Source organism: Camelus dromedarius, chromosome 7 (assembly GCF_036321535.1).
Source record: "Camelus dromedarius isolate mCamDro1 chromosome 7, mCamDro1.pat, whole genome shotgun sequence".
NCBI classification, from domain to species: domain Eukaryota; kingdom Metazoa; phylum Chordata; class Mammalia; order Artiodactyla; family Camelidae; genus Camelus; species Camelus dromedarius.
The window spans coordinates 11,601,116-11,621,271 of record NC_087442.1 but is presented as its reverse complement, the minus strand read 5'-3'; the positions used below and the strand labels follow the sequence as shown (position 1 = coordinate 11,621,271).

General features: G+C 42.6%; 1 protein-coding gene across 2 annotated transcripts in view; it reads left to right on the top strand.

Moving 5' to 3' along the window:
- Window positions 1-20,156, top strand: part of AGK (acylglycerol kinase) — a 95,340-nt gene that overhangs the window by 18,756 nt on the left and 56,428 nt on the right. The window contains exons 2-4 of one of the 2 annotated variants that reach the window (XM_031455505.2): window positions 2,713-2,833; window positions 4,302-4,409; window positions 9,288-9,410. In XM_031455505.2, the coding sequence (XP_031311365.1) occupies window positions 9,310-9,410 (101 nt within the window). In that variant the 5' untranslated portion in view covers window positions 2,713-2,833; window positions 4,302-4,409; window positions 9,288-9,309. Of the gene's footprint in view, window positions 1-2,712; window positions 2,834-4,170; window positions 4,410-9,287; window positions 9,411-20,156 lie in introns of both variants that reach the window. The other variant, XM_010989844.3, reaches the window with a different exon arrangement.

Sequence of the window (20,156 nt, the reverse complement as noted above, 5' to 3'; positions counted from 1 at the left end):
CAGAGATCATTTCCCTTCAACACTCTTAAAGACTGATTTTGAGCCAAGAGAAAGTCCCTTTGGGATTGGTTCTGGACCAATGGGAAGTTACTGGGTTTTAGGACAATCTGTCATATTGGGAAAACCCTACAGATATGGAGAAGTAAGTAAGACTCTCTCAGTATAAGGGGCTGTTAGATATTAGTCAGCACTTTCCTTCCATGCCCTTGGGGGAACATGATTTCATTTTATAGGTAACTGAGTTCAGATTTCCAGTGTAGCATATTTCTTTCTTTTTTTTTAAATTGAAGTATAATTGGTTTACAACGTGTTAGTTTCTGGTGTACAGCATAGTGATTCAGTTATACACGTCTATGTTCTTTTTCATATTCTTTTTCATTATAGGTTGTTACAAGATATTGAATGTAGTTCCCCGTGCTCTACAGTAGGACCTTGTTGTTTATCTATTTTATATGTAGTAATTTGTATCTGTTAATCCCAAACTCCTAATTCATCCTTCTCCCCACTTCCCCTTTAGTAAACATAAGTTTGTTTTCTATGTCTGTGAGTCTATTTCTGTTTTGTAAATAAGTTTATTTGTATTATTTTTTTAGGTTCCACATATAAGTGATATCATATGATATTTGTCTTTCTCTAACTTACTTCATGTTGTATGATAATCTCTAGGTCCATCCATATTGCTGCAAATAACATTATTTCATTCTTTTTTATGGCTGAGTAATGTTCCATTGTATTTAATACCACATCTTCTTTATCCAGTCATCTGTCAATGGACATTTAGGTTGCTTCCATGTCTTGGCTATTGTAAATAGTGCTGCTATGAACATTGGGGTGTATGTATCTTTTCAAATTAGAGTTTCTCTGGATATATGCTCAGGAGTGAGATTAATGGATCATACAGTAACTCTATTTTTAGTTTTTTAAGGAATCCCCATACTGTTTTCCCAATGTGTAGCATATTTCAGTATGTAGCAAGCACCATGTGTGGCAGTGTGTTAAGTGTGAAAGAGACACAGATCCCTGTCCTTGACAGGGCAGAATGTCCTTCTTCAAAGATCCCAGGCAAGAGTTGGAGAGCAAGGAGAATTCCACGTGGCTGCTAGGAATTAATTTTCTGCTCGTTGGGAGCCTCACTCATTTGTTAGCAATACTGAACAAAGAACATGGGAAAGGGAGAGCATAAGCCATGCCCTTGTCTCCGGCTGTGCACATCAGGGTATCTCTTTGACCATGTGTAATCTCAGTGTGCCATTGAGCCTCAGGACTGTGCCCAAGGGGCTGCTCCAGGCTGGAGTCACCTTCTCTGGAATTAGAGATGCTCATCATGGACCAACAGAGGAAGCTTTCCAAGACTCTCCCTGATTAGGAGAGGACCAGGCTCCAGTCCTGGGCTAGCAGAAGGGCTTGCAGCTGCTTAAGCCACAGGGTCAGATCTCTGCGGGGCTGCAGGAAACCATGCAAGACTGGCTAGCAGTTGAGCCTGATTGTTTTGGGATCTGTGTACACCCTAGTAAAATAGAGTTTGGAAGACAGTAGAGTCAGTGTAGGTCTCCCAAAACCCCAACCTGTCAGCTACCTACAGGGGTGCATACAGAGGTTCTGCCATTACCTCTGATATTCCTATTTGACCTATAAAAATACATGATTAATGGCTGAAGTGAGTGGTGCAGACTGAAAACATGTTGTTGGGGGGAGGGTATAGCTCAGTGGTAGATTGCATGCTTAGCATGCACGAGGTCCTGGGTTCAATCCCCAGTGCCTCCATTAAAAATAAATAAATAAGTAAACCTAACCACCCCCCCCCACCAGGAAAAAAACAACAACAAAAAGGTAGAAGGAAAACATCATGTTGTTCAAGAAAGGAGTAGATCAACAAGGGTGTAGCTATCAGGAAGGCTTCAGAAAGGATGCGATTTGGACAGGCAGAGAGAAGGAACAGGGCCACTGCAGGTTTGCACTGGGGATGAGTGAGGGATTACACAGATGGCCCTATGCAAACAAAATGGCAGACAGAAAAATAATTTAGTTTTCATATTGATTCACTGAAAGTATTGAAATATCAACATGTCCCAGGCTGGATTTTCCAGGAGGCATATTCTAAGACAGGGTGTATTCATTTCCTATTGTTGTTGTAACAAATCACCACCAACTTAGTACCTTAAAGCAACACACACTTATTATCTTACAGTTCTGAAGGCTGGAAGCCTAGAATAGGTCTGTAGGGTTGTGTGCTTTCTGGCTCTAGAGGAGAATTTATCTTCTTACTTTTTCCAGGTTCTAGAGATTGCCTACATTCCTTGGCTTGTGTTCCCTTCCATCTTCACAGTAGAGCAGCATCTCTCTCTGATCTCCAGGCTCCTTCTTAGAAGAACCCTTGTGATTACATTGGGTCCACCTGGATAATCCAGGCTACTCTTCCTATCTCAAGATCCTTAACTTAAACACATCTGCCAAGTATTCGTAGGTTCTGGGGGTGGACATGGACATCTTTGGGTGGGTAGTCATTATTTTGTCTATCACACAGTGTTTCATGTTCAGAATCAACATCTGCAAAAAAGGAGAGGAGAAAGCAGGATCCAGCAGAGGGGGAAGCTGAGCTGTGATGCAACCTGACTGCCTCAGCTGATTCTGGGGGGACCTCTGGGGCTAGAATAACTGGTCAGAGGTGTCTTATTTTGGAAGTAAGTGACAAAGCTTTTGTATTTCCCCTAGATCAGTCATTGGATGTGGGCCACCTCCAGAAGGGTGTGACACTGGTCAAGATGGCTCACTACATGGAGGCTGTCTGCTCATAGAGATCCCAGCAGCTAGGACCACAGGTCTTTCCTTGAAGGTGGGTGCAGGTGGCACATCTGCATGTCCACCACTCAATCCTGGTCATGATGCCTGCAAAGAGCCTTTGAGAAATTTCCACGCTTTAATGTCATTTGTGACATGTTTAAGATGTGACTTCCACTCTCTTCCCCCACAGGGGGCTTAACTTCTGTAAAACATTGATAGTCTTTAACTGATTGATTTATAACTGTCCCTCTAGAAAGCATAGAAAGGGGCGATCATTGTCTTAACCAAAGTGGCCCAGTTTCCAGCCCAGAAATATTAATGGTATGAATTATATAACTTTAAAAATAAATGAGATGTTTTAATAAAGCTTTAAAATGTCAGTAAATACATGTGTCATGTAATGGATAGTTAATTCCTCAGAGATGAGTGTACAACTCACTCCTCTTTTGATGTAGATCTTTTCCCATTTGCAGATGACCTATCTGAGCCTTGTAACCTGTTGCTTCTGTTTATACAAACATGCAATATAAAGAGGGAACAAAAAAGTTCTCTTTCAGAGACATATCATGCCCCCACCATTGCTACACTCCCCTCTTTGGCAAATGTCATCCTGAGGCTTTATTTTTGGGAGATGTCTTATTTTCTCTAGTCTGATAATCCAGATAGAAACCTGGGAGATGTTTCCAGATTTCTCTGCTGGGAACACAACAGGCTGACACCAGCGTCTCCATTCACTGCCACCCTGGCCACAATGAATTAAAGCCTTCATATTAAAGAAATAAAGTAAAGAAACTAACAAACATTCCCAGATGGCCCCGTGAACGCTCCTCAGTTAGTCCTGAGTGAGGCCGGCTGTGAGGCGCATGACCCTCCGCGTGCCCTTGCTCCCCCTCCCTGGAGGGGCTGCCTCCCCCCTAGGCTGCTTTTTCTCCCTGGTGGTAGAGGCCTCCCACCCTTCTTCACAGGCGCTCTGGGCATCTGCCTTGTGATGCCTGATCTTTTCAACGGTGCACGGCTCCAACTCAAATAAAACCAGAGGTTTCCCTTTTCCCATTGCTCAGCTCCATCCCGATGCTACCCTCCGGTGAGACTCACTCACACCCTCGGCCCAGAGCTTTGGGAAAGTCATTCGCTGTGAGTTTTAAACAGAGTAACTAACACCTCCTCCCAGCCCTGGTTCTCCTTCTCGCCTTCAGGTTCCAGATTAACTGCCCCTCACTCAGAGAGGCCTAATGAGACTGCCTAATTAAAACAGTTCTCCCCCACTCCACTCCGGTTTTATCACCTGTTCCGTTTTCTTCGAGGTACTTAGCACTATCTAAAACTGCCCTTTTCATTTAGTTATTTCCTGATGTAGTGCCAGCGCCTAAAACAGCGTTTGCTTGGTAGGCTTTCGGTAAAATATTGTTGAGCGGCAGAGGGATGGAGGATAAGGATGAGCGGAGGAATAATGAAAGCTCAAAAAAGGAAGGCACGCCCCCGCGGCGGCCCCTGCAGACCTCACCCTCCTTGCGCGCCAGGAACCCGCGGCGGAACCCGAGAGCGGCGGCAGCGGTTTCCCTTCAACGGACCCGGGACTCTTAAGAGAGCACACAGGAAAGGCCGGGCTGCGAGCGGGACCTGCCGTGGTGAGTGCGGCGGGGTTGGAACGGGGCCCGGGGCGCCGGGTGCGGGCCCGGCCGGGAGTGGAGGGCCTCGGGGCGGGGGGCGCAGCCGGGGGAACCAGGTCTCGGGGGCTGCCGTCGGGACCCGGGTGCCAGCGGAGTGTGGGAGCAGGGCCCGGCGGAGCGGCGCGGGGAGGACTCCGTGCGGATGGCGGGGTGCCTGTCGTCACTGCGGGAGCGAGCTGTCCTGGTTCTGGTTCTGATTCCAGAGCTGTCACTAACTTGTGTGACCCTTACTCTTCTTTTGTGGTGGTGGTGGGAAATTCAGCTTACTCATTTGCAAAATAGGGCGAATGGTTTCTGATCGATTGATGGGTTGGTCCATTCATTCCAGGTGCTTTCCTGGTATCCGTTTGCTAGGGATGCATGAACAGAACCAAAGCCTAGTGAGAAAAGCCCCACCTTACGGTGAAGAGGGTCGAATAAAATCAGAATTTGGGAGTTCTTGGGGGGAAACACATGCATTTCAGATGAGAAATGTTTATTTGAACATATAAAATTTAATTTCTTACTGAGGCTGGGGAATAAGAATTCTGTTGGGTACTTAGAAGGCATATACGTAGGTAGCTAATATATTGCATATTGTGTTGACGACTTAAATACAGAAAAATTTACAAAGTGCATTAACATGCCTTAGCTGTGAACTTTACAGCCAAATAAGTTAATCAGAGCAGGTGGCGCACCTTCATTTTGCTAATGAGGAAAGTGCATTCACAACACTATCAGATGTGAGCTTTACAGCCAAATGAGTTAGTCAGAACAGGTGTATCCTCTAATGGGAAAAGAGAGACAGGTTAAATGACTTAACCTCACTCACTGCCAGTAAGCGACAAAACTGGGACTAGAATCTAGGCCTCAAGACCCTTGGCCCAGTGCTGTTTCCATTACACTAGGTTGTGTGTGCGTTTCCATGTTAGTTTTATAATACACGAACCCATTCATTTGTGACGAAAGGAATTCCAATCGATCGTGGATGACCTTAAAACAGACTGTGATTGACTCTTACATTGTTCTCTAACTTCTTTCCTTGCCTTGGGTGTTTTATCTGCACTCCAAGTTGACCTCCTTCACACTAATGAGTCTCAAATCTACATCTTCTATCAAGACAATTTTCCCTGGCTTCAGACTGCTAAGTCCAGACATCCACTGGTCGTTTCCACTTGGATGCCCCACAAGGTGTCTCAGACTTCATATCTCCTACACCACACACAACACCTTTCTTCACAAACCTACACTCCAAATCTAATGATTGAGATCATTATTCAGTAAGTTGCCCAAGTCCAAACCTGGCTTGGTTCCTCTTCTCTCACCTTCTACAATCAATTGCTGCCAAATTCTATTTTCTAACGATCTCCCAAATCCATCCTCTATCTGTGTTGCTCCTTCCTTCATTTATGTGCCTAGAGATTATGGTAGTAACTTCCTACTGGCTCTCTATAGCTTTAAGCACAGCCTCTTCCAACCCATTTTCCATTCTGCTACAAAGTGATCTTTTCTACAGTTCAGATGTGATCCTATCACTCACTTGCTTAAATCCGTTCAAGGTTTTTCATCATATTCAACGTAACATCCAAAGTCTTTAGCGTGGATTCAAGGTCCTTCCTGATCTTTCCCGGACCTCCCCCACCATCTCCTCCCTTTTAACCACTGTTTGTCCAAGTGTGGTGCTGACCTCCACTGGAAGCATGAGAGTACTCGTTAAAGATGAAAATGACAACCCAATTAGAACAACTCAGAATCTCAGGCGTAATGCCCAAGAATCTGCATTGCAAACAAGTTCTCTGCGTTTTAACCAGTTTTACACTAGAGTTTGAGAGGCCTTGTTCTGGATACTCTTCCATATTTACTTGACTCTTTGTACCTGACTACCCACCTGTGTTTCCCTGAACATAGCTTGCTATCTCTTAGGCCTTTATGCCCTTCAGTCTCTTCAGCTTTTCATTGGGAAACTCCTCCTCTTTTAAGACCCAGTATAAATGTCATGCCTTCTGGGACAACTTCCCCCACCATGGACCACCGTGTCATCTCCAGTCTACATTAGGTCATTCTTGTGGCTTCTCACAGAGCCATGACGTACCCCTCAACAGTCTTCCCACTGTATTGCAATCGTAAATTGTGTCATTGTATTGTAACTGTGGGTTTAACTGTTGTGAGCACTTGAGAATAGAGACTTGTGCTTCTCTGCCTAGCACCTAGCTCAGAGCCTAGCATGTAGATGTTTATTAAAGAACTGTTGAATGAACAAGTGCTTTAGTGCCAGATGGAGAGGCGTCTGATTATCACATGTGCCTTTGGGTTCCTCTGTGTGCCATCCTGGACTGTGACCCTGATTCACAGGAAGGTGGGCTCCCTGGCACTGGCTTCATTGTTGCTGGTGATAAGGATGTTTCTCGCCCTTAGAGGAATTTTAACCAATGATGATTTTAAAGAAAAAATTATGTAGTGACACTTGTTAAAGAATGCTAAGGCCGACTGTATTCATGGGTGGGGAGAGGCATCTGGGTGGACATAGTGACCACTATAGGTGGTCTTAAAGTCGGGGAAGGCAATTGGAACTCTGATTCCAATGAGGACAAGAGGGGTTTTGTAGTCAAGGAGCAGGGTGGGCGTCAGGGGATGGAAAATTTCGGAGAGGAAATATCAGGGGTGAGGGGGATTCTTGTTAGGCTAACTCAGAATTCTTGCTGAAGACAGACCAGAGTGATAAGATACCCAGGGTGGTCAGATACCAAGGGCGGGGGATTTTCACCAAACTAACCTAGCAGGATTCTTGCTCAGACTGGATTCTACAAGGACCGAGGGGGAAGCCCAAGGTTGGGCCTAGTCCAGCAGAGCCCAGAGGAGCCTGATGAAACTTAGGTCAGGAAGACAGTCTTTGTGGTTAAAGGGAGTAATAAAAGAACGAGAATCTTCAGCGAGAGCAACTTCTTTGTTTTTCTTGGTCTGTTTACTTCATATATACATAGTTATAAAAATTTTCTGTTGTATGTATCTGTGTAGAAAATACATTTATTTTGAAAATGTAGAAAAATACATTGCAAATCATAAATGTCACCCATTATCCATAATCAGGAGGGAACTACTTAAAATTTTTTATTTCTGTTGGTTTTTTTTTTTTTTGATTTATATTCTTGGCTTTTTAAACCTTGCTCATTTTGCTTAACAGTATATTTTTAGTTTTCCCACATCAGCAAAAATTCTTAGTGAAAAAAAAATTTAATGTACCGGATGGGGTAAGTTTTCTTTGACCCTCTTAAGATCTCTAGCTGGGTCTGGAAATTAAACGCACAAAGACCAATGAGCAGGATGGAAAGCATACAAGTTTATTTAATATAAGTTTTTCGTGACACGGGAAACTTCATAAAACAAGGAAGCTCCAAGGAAACAGACCTGAGTATTTTATGCTGGGTTTGATGAAGAGTGGATGGTGGTGCAGGAGTGTGTTAGAGTAAAGAATGGGAGGTAATTGTAGGAAATGGGGAATTTAGTGAGGCCTGTGTATTACGATTTTTCCCTTTGTCTTTGGAGATGGGTTGATCTTTCCCTCTGCGTATAGGGCAGGCCCCTCTCACAAGAGGCTTTTGATCTGTTTCAGGGAAGAAGGGCGAGGTGGGGAGGTGGACAGAGTGACCTTCCTGCGTCTGCTGTTTTCCCAAACTCCTTCAGCTTAAAATAGTCACTATGCTGAGGTGCTGTGTTTTGGGGTAGCATGTCCTAAACCGCATTACAGTCAACAGTCACTTATTGAATGGCTATTATGTGCCAGATCTTATTTTAGACACAGGGATACACCAATGACCAGAACAATGTCCTTTTCCTCATGGAATTTACATTTCAGTGGGATAAGTTAATAAACAAATTAGCACCTAAGGATCATCAAATGGTAAAATAAATTCTATGAAGAAAAAAAAAAACAGTATCAGTATATATGGTCACTTTTGTTTTTGAGTAAAGTTATGCTTACTTACCTTCCTTATAGGAGTGTGTGAATGTCCATCTCATTTTATTTGGTCATCTGTGAATGTGATCATTAAAAAGTTTTGTTGATTTTATAGGTGAAGGGTGATAGTTCTTTGTAATTTGCATGTCTTTGGTTACTCAGGAAGTTGAACATTTTTACAGAGCTATGTGCATCTCCTCTATTTACATTGAAGTATAGTTGACTCACCATGTTGTGTTAGTTTCTGGTGTTCAGCATAGTGATTCAGTTATGCATATATATATACTTTTCCATATTCTTTTCCATTAGAAGTTATTACAAAAAATTGAATGTAGTTCCTGTGCGATACAGTAGGACCTTGTTGTTTATTTTATGTATAGTAGTTTGTATCTACTAAGGCATTCCCTCTTCGTTGAGTTTTCTGTGAATATTCTCTTCTATTGAGGGCCTCATGTTTTCTTCTGTTTTGAATAATCCCTTTATATTACTAATTGGATTACTGATTTGATGATATATATTTTATGTATAACGGATAAGCAGATGCTCAGACAGTGGTATTGTGACTGTAAGGAGAAAGGAAAGATAGGTAGTTTAGAATTCCCTTTCTCTTTTCCTCCTCGTCCCCCTTCCTTCTAATACGATGAAGATAAATGATGAGAGAAGAGAAAGTGTAGTTTAGGTGGAAAGAAGTGAAGAAAAAAAAGGTCGGTGGGCAAGTGGGAAGATGAAGATGATGTAACCGGAGGGAGAGGTGGGGAGAGGCCGGAGAAGTGGTAATAAAGAAAAGGAGTGAGGAAGAAAAACATGGAGAGGAGGAAAGACGATAAGACAGAGTCATAGGGACTCTCTCCACGATTCCCTTGAATAATTATATTTTTCTTTGCTTTTTCTGCCTCTGCTAGCCTAGCAAATCCCTAAGAGAAGATGACTGTGTTCTTTAAAACACTTCGAAATCACTGGAAGAAAACTACAGCTGGGCTCTGCCTGCTGACCTGGGGAGGCCACTGGCTCTATGGAAAACACTGGTAAATACCTGACAGCCCCCACCGCACCCCGCCGTCCCTTCCACAACGAAGCAGTCCAGAGGGGCCTAGGGTTAAAATCTTATTGAGCTGTGCTTGTCTCTGTAGAACATTGTGGTGTACTAGGAAAGTAAACGTTGAAACCTCAAAGACAAAGGCTTCCTCTTGTAACCAGTTCGGGACGACTGGAATTGTACAGAGCTATTAACACTCACAGTGGACACAGATTCCAGCAGTGAGATCAGAACAGGAAGAAACTGAGATCCGCCTAGAAAGAGACAAGTGACCCCCCAAGTTAATAGTAGAGGGGTGGGAATTCCCATGTCTCCAGGGGATTTTAGTGCTTCCATTTCTCACTATAGTCTCCTGGCCTCTAACAGTGCCCATTGCTGGACACTGAGTCTGCTGCCTGCGGCCCCTGTGGCTGTCCTCATTCACTAGCCTCGGTTCATTTAAATGAGACACAGGCTTTCAGACCTTTTGTTTGGATAAGGAATTCCAGGGTGTTGTGGGTTTTATTAGCTTTCAGGTCTAGGGGGAGAAGAAAGTGCCCGAGCTCCTCTTCTGGTTTAACGTGGTAATAAGATTTAAATAAACAGTTTTTGTATAAAAATTAAATGAATTATTAAGAGAGCCAATCAAATTGCAGTCTTCTGGGGATTCAGGGCTGCATCTTAAATATATAGTAACATTCTCTGAAATCCAGGTGTCTTCAGTGACTGCTTTGTTAAACAGAAAATAGAACAGGCTGTATAATGGAAGTCTCCCCGTTGGGAAGGAGATTCTCACGGGTACTTCTGTGAACGCTCTCCGTTCACCACCGTCAGAGATGATGGATGGTGAGCAAGGGGTCTAGCTTATGCTGCTGAGAGGAAGATGGAACAGTCCCCTCTTTTCTGAGTATTGTCAAGACTAAGCACTTGAATTCCGTTAGCTAGCATATAAAGAATAGATCTAAGAATCTTAAAATTTTAATACATAAAAAAGAGAAGGGCAGAGGAAATGTTTTAACAAATTGTGTGTGGAGCATATAAGGTTTGTCTCTTCTTCCCCTTTCTAACTCCACTTGAGCCCTCAAGGCTCCTTATACTTCCTGCCAAGGTGGGAACTAAGATTTCCTTTGCAGGAGCACACGGTCCAGGCCACAGCTAGCTCAGTGTGGGAGAACCTCCCACCCACTGAGGATTATTGCTCTTGCTACTGCTAGGTAAAGATTTGAGGAAATAACTGAGTCCCCTGTTCAGGATATCTTTAAGGTACCATAATAATTTCTTGCCAGTATAGTCTTGAGACTTTAAAAAAGGCCCATTCAGTCTCCAGCATCTTGGAGGCCTCATTCTCAGTTGGATCTGAAACAGGTTGAAGGAGAAGTGCAGTAGGAGCCTGGAGGCATCATTTGGGTGTGTCTCTGCCCTTGACATTCAAGGTTACTGCTCAGAATGCAGCCCGCATTGTCCTGCCTGGCTTTCTTTTCTCAGACTTCTCTCCTGCATGCTCTAGTGCTATTTAGCCTCTCCCCTCTCCTTTTCTTAAAATTATGGTCAAAAACACTAACAGAAAATTTACCGCCTTAACCATTTTTAAGCGTAGTGTTACGTGCATTTATATCGTTGCGCAGCAGAGCTCTAGAACTTTTGATCTTGCAAAACTGAAACTCTATACCCATTGAACACAACTCCTGGTTTCCTCCTCCTTCCAGCCCCTGGCAACCACCATTCGACTTTCGGTTTCTCTAAGTTTGACTACTTTAGCTACTTCATTTGAGTGGACTCATGCAGGTTTTGTCTTTTGTGATTGGCTTAGCATGGTGCCTTTAAGGTTCATTGATGTTGTAGCAAATGTCAGAATTTCCTTCTTTATTATGGCTAAATCATATTCCATTGTATGTATATATCAAATTTTCCTTATCCATTTATCTGTTGGTGGATATTTGTGTTGTGTTGACAAAAATTCAATTAACTATCAAGTTAAGAAAAAAGGGAATTTTATTCGAACCAAATCGAGGATTATAATCCAGGAAGCAGATTCTCAGAAAGCTCTAAAGCTCTTAGAACTGTTCCGCCTGTATGTGTATATAGTCATACACATTTTGAGACAAAGGATCATGTATCAAAATGACATACTGACATTTTACATAAAGTTCGCCAAGGGTACGTAGTCCAGGTGAGCACGTACAAAGTGAGCAGCAAGTCACCGTGACCCCCTACAGAGCTGGAGAAAAACACGATGCTTTTAAGAATTTACATTGCTAGCATCAGAAGAAAGACAAAAAACGATCTTTCTGGTTGAGCAGGCATCTGTCCTCCGGTTAATATGTAATGTGGATGCACATTAGGGAAGGAGGCTCACGCAAACACAGAGAACTTTTTGTTTAATTTGTTTAATTGTGCTGCCTGTACAATGCAGTCGGCCGGCAGAATGTTCTTTCTAAAAGAGAACTCTGATGATGTCACTCTCCTACTGACAACCTGTAAATGCCTCTCAGTGCCTAGAGGAAGAAGACCCGATCCTTAGCCTGGTTTAAGAGTCCCTTCGTGATCCTGTCCTGTCTTCCTCTCCAGCCTGCTTCTGATTCCTTTTCACCTTCCCTCCATAAGCCCTGAATTCTACCCTTATGTTCCAGAAGTATCTAGAAAAAGACCTGTTGCCTGTTGTCCCTCTGTCTCCCTTTGCTTGTGTTCTTCCCTCCCTCGGAACCCTTCTGCTCTTCTTCACCTGGGCAGCAGCTCAAAAAATGTGTCACAAAGCAATAGTAAGCAATCGTGGCATTTTTAGAGTAAGAGGGAAGAAAAACAACATGTATTTAATAATTACTCCATACCTAGTGCTAGGCTAGTCATTTCCCTGTACATATATGGTCTCATTTAATCCTCAAAATAGACCTGTGAGAGAGGTAATGTGATTTCCATACATAGGTAAGGAAATTGAGGCTCAGAGAAATAGTAACTTATCTATGGTCATATGGCTGCTTATTGGTGAAACTGGGATTTGGACCCAGGTTAATGATCCTCTAAATCCCATGTGCTTTCTTTGCTGCCGACGACTTTGAAGAGCAATGCTCACTTCGGTATATAAGTTCTGTTGCATTTATTAAATGACACTGCCCTTTAAATGCCTTTCATAAGGCTTTATTAGAGCGGTCCTGTTATGTTCCCATTTCATTTTTAACTGCTCAGATGGAATAAAGCTCTTTTATTAAATAGACAGAACACATTTATTAGCATTTAGTAGAAACTCGTGGTGAAAAACTGAACACACGGCCCAGGGACAAAGGCCCTTATTTCGGAACCTCCTGGGGGCTCTTGGTCGTTCCTTCGTGTTCTCAGTGCTTCTCGTGGGCCTTTGCTCACATTCTCGTCTGACTCCCCTCCTCCCGTTCTCTCTTCTGCTCTCCTTTCCCTTTCACTTGGCCTTTCACTTTTCCTCCTTTTTTTTTTTTTTTAAGCTTCCTTACCTATTTGCCATATATAAATGAGTACGTTTATTTTTCCTGCATTCTATGAAAATTTTCAAACATACAGCAAACTTGAAAGAATTTTACAGCAAACACCTTCCTACCTTTACTTGGATTCTAGGTTTTACTCTGTTGCTTCATCATGTATCTATCTACCTGTCCATCCTTCTGTCAGTCTTCCTTTTTGATGCATTTCAAAGTAATTTGTCGCTATCAGTATACTGCCACCTAAATACCTGAACATGCATATCAGTAATTAGAGTTCAAGATTTGTTTATAGTGTTTTTTCCTTTACTGTGAAATTTTCATACTACAAAATATACAAATCTTAAGTGTATGTTCTCCGAGTCTTGTCAGATGCAGGCACCTGTGTAACCCAGACTCCTAGCAAGACAGAGCACGCTGCCATCCCTCATGTTTCCCTCATGTCCCTTCACTGTCAATCCCTGTCCCCTACACCTTGTGGCAACCATTGTTCTGATTTTTTTCCCCACTGTAGATTCATTTTTTTCACTTCTAAAATTTATATGAATGGAATCATATAGTATAAACTGTATTCTTTTTTGTAAGGCTCCTTTCTCTTAGCATAATGGCTTTGGGATTTGTCCACATTGTTGTATTTATCTGTAGTCCATTTCTTTTTATTGCTAAATAGTATTCTAGAAGATACCCATACAATAATTATTATTATTTTATACTTACAGAATTTTGGATTCCTTGTTCTTGATTTCCAAGACCAGTGAACATAATATTTTACATTTCTCATTTTAAAAAGCAAGAAAATTGTTGTATTACATGTATTTGACTTTTTCTTTCCTTTGAAAGGAAAATAGTGTCTCTTGGTATAGCATTCACATGCCAGTAATAGTAATTGGCTGTATTTCAGTGTTGATTTTAAGATTTTAATAACTACTATGGTTTAGTAGAGTAAATTATAGTTTACTTTTAAGGGAAAAGGTGGATTTTTTTGGCATCAGATTTGGAAAAAATGCATATGTTAATTTATTCTATCTGCCCCATTTTTTGTTGTGGCCTTTAATTTGTCTTTTGACACAGATATTATTTATTTGCAGGCATTATTCCATTGTTACGGTGTTTATAAGTTTTCTTCTCCATTGGGAATTCCTCTCCTGTTTTCCTCTCCCTACCCCTCAGTTTCAAGGAAAAGAACTTGTGATGTCTTTCTTTGCATAATTTCCCCCACAGCAGGTTTCAGTAGTTGACAGGAGCAGCAGGGACTGCTCTCAGGACTCGGGAAGAGCAACTGAAGAGAAGGAAATGACCCTCTTTACTGAAAGTAAAGAGAATTTAAGTATTGCTCATTCCTCTTCAACTGCTCTTCCCAGGCTTTCTGGGTTCCCTGGGGGAGATCGTGTTCCACGTTGTTCAGTCCATCATGACAGCAGTTACCTGCCATGGTCCCTCTCTCATTCCGAGCCCTTTCAGTAGCAAAGGGCCTGCTAACAGAAAGTACCATAAGAAAGGAGGCAGACAGAACTACCACTTCTAACGGTGTGACCTTGGGCTCTCAAAGCCTTAGGTTCATCTGTAAAGTGGGGATAATAACAGTACCTTGTTAGATCAATGAGGGATCAAGTTCAAGGCTATAAAGCTCTCAGCATAGTGCCTGGCTGATAGCAGGGTTCAATACATGCTAGTAATTGAATAAATTTGGTGTGATACATACTTAGTACTTCAGGAGCTAAAACGAATTACTGCTGGTAACTGGGCAATGAGTGGTTGGAGAGAGACAGCCAGTGGGGAAGGAAGACAAGGACCTGCCAGATGGTGTGTTGAGATCTCAGCCTTTTATTTATTTCACCTTCCACGTGGAACAGGACAGCTTGGAAAAGTGTAGTTTTAAGAGTGACAGAACATAACCATCAAAGAGGCAGGGTATGAGTTGTTAAAAGCCGCAAGCCATGCCTGAACCTTTGCCCATCTAATTGGAGCTCAGATTGTTCCTTTCATCTTTGGGGACCTGTCCTTTCTTGTCCTGACCCTGGTCCCTCTCCCTGGGATTTGGGCTGGTGAGTCCTGCCACAGCTTCTCAGCGCACCCTCATGGTCCAGCGGTTATCAGTGGCTTAGTGCTGGCCCCTGGTTCTCAGCTTAGGCCTTGGGCTCTGTGCTTTGGGCACCAATTCTCCTGCCCGCCTTGGCCTGTGACCCAGGTCTCCCTTCTGTTTATTTCGTGGAGCTTCTAGCCTCTCAGCCATAACCTGGTACTTTCGTGGAGGTTTTTATCCCACAAACACTATGCACCCCTCAACATGAAACTTGCAAAGCAAAAGTGACACTATAGCAGTGGTCCTGGGCCGTGTGTCCCTAGGTTTTTATTAATACTAGAGTTTTTTCCCTTTGAGCATAGGAACATTTCATCTTGATACTATATATTCGTTTTGATTACTATACTCTAAGCATTGGTGGGAGCCCAGCTTTCAAGTTCTGTGGTCAAAACAATTGCTTAGAAGTAAAAATGAATGGTTATGAGTTGGCCCGAGGGCTGTGTTCAGTGTTATGCAGTTTTATTGAGAACTTAGTAGGCATAATGTTGGTCATCAGACACTTAATCAGTGCTTGCCAGGTGTCAGACACAGTTCTAAGCACTTTACAGTTATTTTATTTTCCTAACAACTGTTATGAGATGGTTATGCCTCTCATAATAGTGTGAGGTTAATAGCCGAATATAAAAGAAACTGAGGAACAGAAAGATTAAGTGATTTGCGCAAGGTCACACAGTAAGTGTCAGAGCCACGATTCAAAACCAGGTCTTCCTCTCAACCTCTAAGAATGGCTCCCGTGTCTTAGGTAGCACGAGAGAGAGAGGACGAACTACAAACTGAGCTTGTCTTACGCCTTAAGCCCCACGTGGCAAGATGGGTGTTAGAATGTTGTGTTTCACATCTGGGCTTCCTTCCGAGTCCTTTGGGTCTGGGTTTGAGCCTTGCCTTTGTCCTTGCTGATGTGACTTTGGGCGAGTTCTTCAGGTGTGCTCAACTTGACTTTTCTTCCTGCTCACGATATCTCACTTAAATGAGAAGATCACAGTTCTGGCACGTTAAAAAGAGCAGCTGCTTTTATATGGATGAATAAGGTACTCCGAGCTCTGTCCTGTCTGAGTGGTACAAAGTAAATGTTAGGCGTGCCTGAGGGAAGAAAGGATTACTTAAAATTTTTTTGTTATGGAAATTTTAAATATATAAAATTCGGATAGTATAATGAATCCCTATGTATCGTCTCTCAGCTTCAACAAATACCAGCATTTGACTGATCACATTTCATCTCTCCTCTGCTTTTTTTTTCACCTGGAATATTTTAAAGCAAATCCCAGGTATATCTCATGCCGTTTTACTTGTAAATACTTTAGTACCTTATGTCTAATAATTAAAGAATTTAAAAAAATCATAATGCCTTTAACTTGAACCTTACAAAACTAAAAATCTTTTGTGTTGTCTAATATTCAGTCTGTGTTTACATTTTGCCTATTGACCCCAAATTCTGTTTTATGGTTTTGCTTAAGTCAATATCGAAATGAGTTTCACACGTTGCATTTGATGTTTATCTCTTAAACCTCATAAATTCTAGTCCCCTCCTCCTTTTATAGTATTTGTTTTAGAAACCAGGCACATCTACATTTGCCCTGTAGAATTTTTCATACTCTAGATTTGGTGGTTCAGTGCTGTGCAGAGCCCTCTCGGAGCCTGAGGCAAAAATAAAAATCAGTAATACTGATTCAGTCTTTAAAACTCTGATATTGTGTTCATCATGGATCTTTTGCATTCATTTTGATTTTTTAAACATATTGTCTTAAAATATTTATCTCCAGCCCTGTGTTTTTTGGCACTCCCTTAAGTTTTGCATCGAGGCCAGTGGGGCCTGACTCCGGTCATTCTCGTCCCGGCCATGCGTTGTTTAACTTGGTCCTCTGTCTCACCTGTGTCCTGTAAACTGGTGACTAGGTCTGGCTTCTAGAGCTTTGTGAGTCAAAGTGTGAGCTGTGCTCCCGCAGCACAGATCACTCCTGGGAGCTTACCACAAATGCAGAATCCTAGGCCCCAACCTAGATGCACTGAGTCCGAATCTGCATTTTACCCAGATCCCCAGGGGATGTGTGTACATTAACCTTTGAGGAGCACTGCTCTGAGGGACATCATTTGAATCACATTTTTTTTTTTTTACTGTGGATTTCTTACTGTATCACATTGGGAAGTATGTGGTGTCTGTCCTGTTTGGGGGGATGTTAAGATTGATCAGTGGGTTCAGATGTGGTGAGCCTGATCCATGCATTAGAAAGTGGAGAATAATTGCTTCTGAGAGTTCACTAGAGCAGCGCGGCTAAAAGGAGGGTGACTAGATGGATTTGAATGTCAGCTTACACTCATCAGCTCTGTGACCCTGGATAAGATCTCTGTCTATAAATGGGATCGTGGTGTACCCATCTCTTTGGGTTGTCGTGCAGATTTTTAGGGCCTGGCACAAAGAAAGCTCTCCATCAGAGACAGTGCTGCCCTTGCTCCTTTCCTTCCCCATTGGAGAAAGCATCAGAACAAAGATGTCTTTTGAGTTGGGCCTGCGGAGTGGGTGGGACGGTGTTCTAGGAGATATTAGTGACTTGAGCAGAAAATGGACGTGCACAGTGTATTTTTGGTGAGTGGCAAAGAATGTGACTTCACTGTAGAGTTGCATTTTTTCAGTAGAATGGGGGGAAGCCAGAGTATGGAAGGCTTTGACTTAAGCAGTTGGTAGTATGTGGTGAGCAGTGAGGTCTCGGTGAAGCTGTTCAAGGAGAGGAGGATGTCGTGAATGTGGTGGCATTTAGGAAGTTTAGTCCGGCACCCTGCGTAAGAGGCGTCGGATGAAGAAAAACGTGGAGGTTGGGAGGGTGCTTTGGTAGTTTACATAGAAGGTAGGATCTGAGTGGGGGTATGAGGGGTGGAAACACAAATGGGTGGGTATGAAGCTGTGGGAGTGAGTCATGCCTGAGCACGGCCGCTCTGGCAGGCAGACCTCTGTTTGGTTTGGGCTTTGCTGCTCACTGGCCGTGTCAAGTTACTTAATTGACTTAACCTCTGAACCTCAGTTTCCTAATTGTTGTAATGGTGACAGTGAAATCGGTTGAGCAGGATAGTTGTAAGGATTAAATGAGATGGTGCATGTCAGGGGCCTGGTACTGTGTCCAGTACCTGCTAGCTGTAATTATAACTAGATGACTGGGTGTTTGGTTGAAGGAGAGGAAGGTAGGAGAAATCATTTGCAGCTTCAAGTCTAGGATAACTGGTGATGCAGAAAGAGGAAAGTGGCCAGGGAGAATTGGTTTAAGGAGGACATATTATATTCCCTTTTAGATGTGTTGAAGCAGTTTGAGACCCTGACAGCACGTCCAGGGGGAAATGTGTTAGATACCAGGAGTAAATTATGCAGGAGCCACACTTGACCAGACCTGTGCTATTTCTTTTGGTAGAGCTTATGGCTCCCCAGTAATGTGTTCAGCTTTATTTCTCAGTGTCTCTGGGGTTTCTGACGAAGCAGATGTTTTACTTGGATATCCGTTCACATTAGCGTCTGGCTTTGCAGTCAGTGGTCCGGGGCCCGACTGGTTCAGCAGTGGCAGAACCCTTCCCCCTCATGGCCTTTCCTCATTCCAGATTTTGTTGCAATTTGAAGCAAGCAGTTTGTTTTGCTTTTTAGCCATTTCAAGGTTTCTTTCTCTCTCTCTCTGAGCACAAGCTGATGCTGAAGTTTGGGGTATTAATAGCTGCTATTTAAAGAAGCTCATTTATGGGCAATTAAGTAACATGCCTGTCACCCCATCTTTGAGAGGGAGTAGGAGAACCTTTTTTTTTTTTTTAAGCACAATGAAGTTTAATTATTTTGCCTTTTCATTTAATTCTTTGTCATATTATTTAGGAAGTAGATTTTTTTCTTTTAAAACATCTATATTATTTATTTTGCTTCCTTTCTGTATGTTTATTGGTGGGAGGTGGGGCAGGGAAGGACTGAGATTTGAGGGCAGAACCACGTTTAAGTTATATTTTGTTTTGTTGACTTTACATAATTTTTAGGGATATTTATAGCGGTGGTTTTAGTTGCTCCAAGCACTGCAGAGAATGATCATAGCTGATCCTCAAACTAACCCCTCTCTAGGGAGTGACTGACATCTCAGGTATTTCATGTCCTGGAACAGCACAAGTACTGAAAATAGTAGCTGCTAATTTATGTGTTTATAGGTCAGAAGTTATCCTGGAGCCCAAAGTAAATAACCACTTTATGCATGCGATTTGCACAGAACACATTGTTAGGCGGGAGGAAGATAGGAAAGGACTCTCTCTTCCTGTGCTTTCTTCTTGAATACCTGTCATAATTTCTGTGTGATCTCTTTTCTGTCTTTTCTTTTGCTACGGGAATAGGTGTGAGGAGCTTGTATATAACTGACGTTCAATATGTGTATATATGCCCGTACCTAGTGGTTGATAGAACAGAAAGAACTAGTATTTTGGTTGCCTAATGAAGTTAATGTTTTACTGTGTATAAGGAAAAGTATGTGGCTTAGAATGTATAGAATGTTGAAATTGGCATGTTGGGTGAAAATGAATGGGTGGAAAAAAGAGAAGAAAGTGGAAGAAGTAAAAGAACCATAGGAGAATGTCAGGATGCTGAGGAGAATTAGGTCGGGGTAGACATAGTTGCAAGAGTGGCTGGTGGTAGCAGCTCAAAGAACGATGCCTTTCAGTAGCAGCCGAAGTCTGCACTTGAGCCTGACCTAGCAGCCAGCCAGCCCGCCCGCAGAACTCAGCTCCTGTGAGTATTAGGATGGCAGTGTAGGAAATCGGTATTTTACGGAAAGCCGAGGCTAGAGTAAGAGGGTGAAAATAGAATCATTTCATGTTCTAAGAGGAGGAAGAGAGAAGATTCAGCCTTCTGCCACTTCTGTTTCTCTCGGTCAACAGAAGCCGGGAATACACTGCAGAACCCATTTCCATCTCTCTGGGTGATGAAAAGTTCTACAGAACAGACCAGAATGGTCAGTTTATTATGTGAGAGGAGCCCTCAGGGGATGCCGTTTTCATTAAGTACTTTTCTGTCCTCAATTGGAGAAGGAACAAGTTGTGTGGAGAAAATCCAAGGAATTAGAAGGAGCTTGAAATACTTACAAGTAGTGGCTTGTTCCATGTAAGTACATGTAAATATAGACAGAATGGCTGGGAACAGATAAGAGCAGAAGAAGGTGTGTTTGGATTTCTGTATTCAGAGAGTGAGAAGGAAAGAAGAAACACTCAGCTGGGGCTCTGTGCA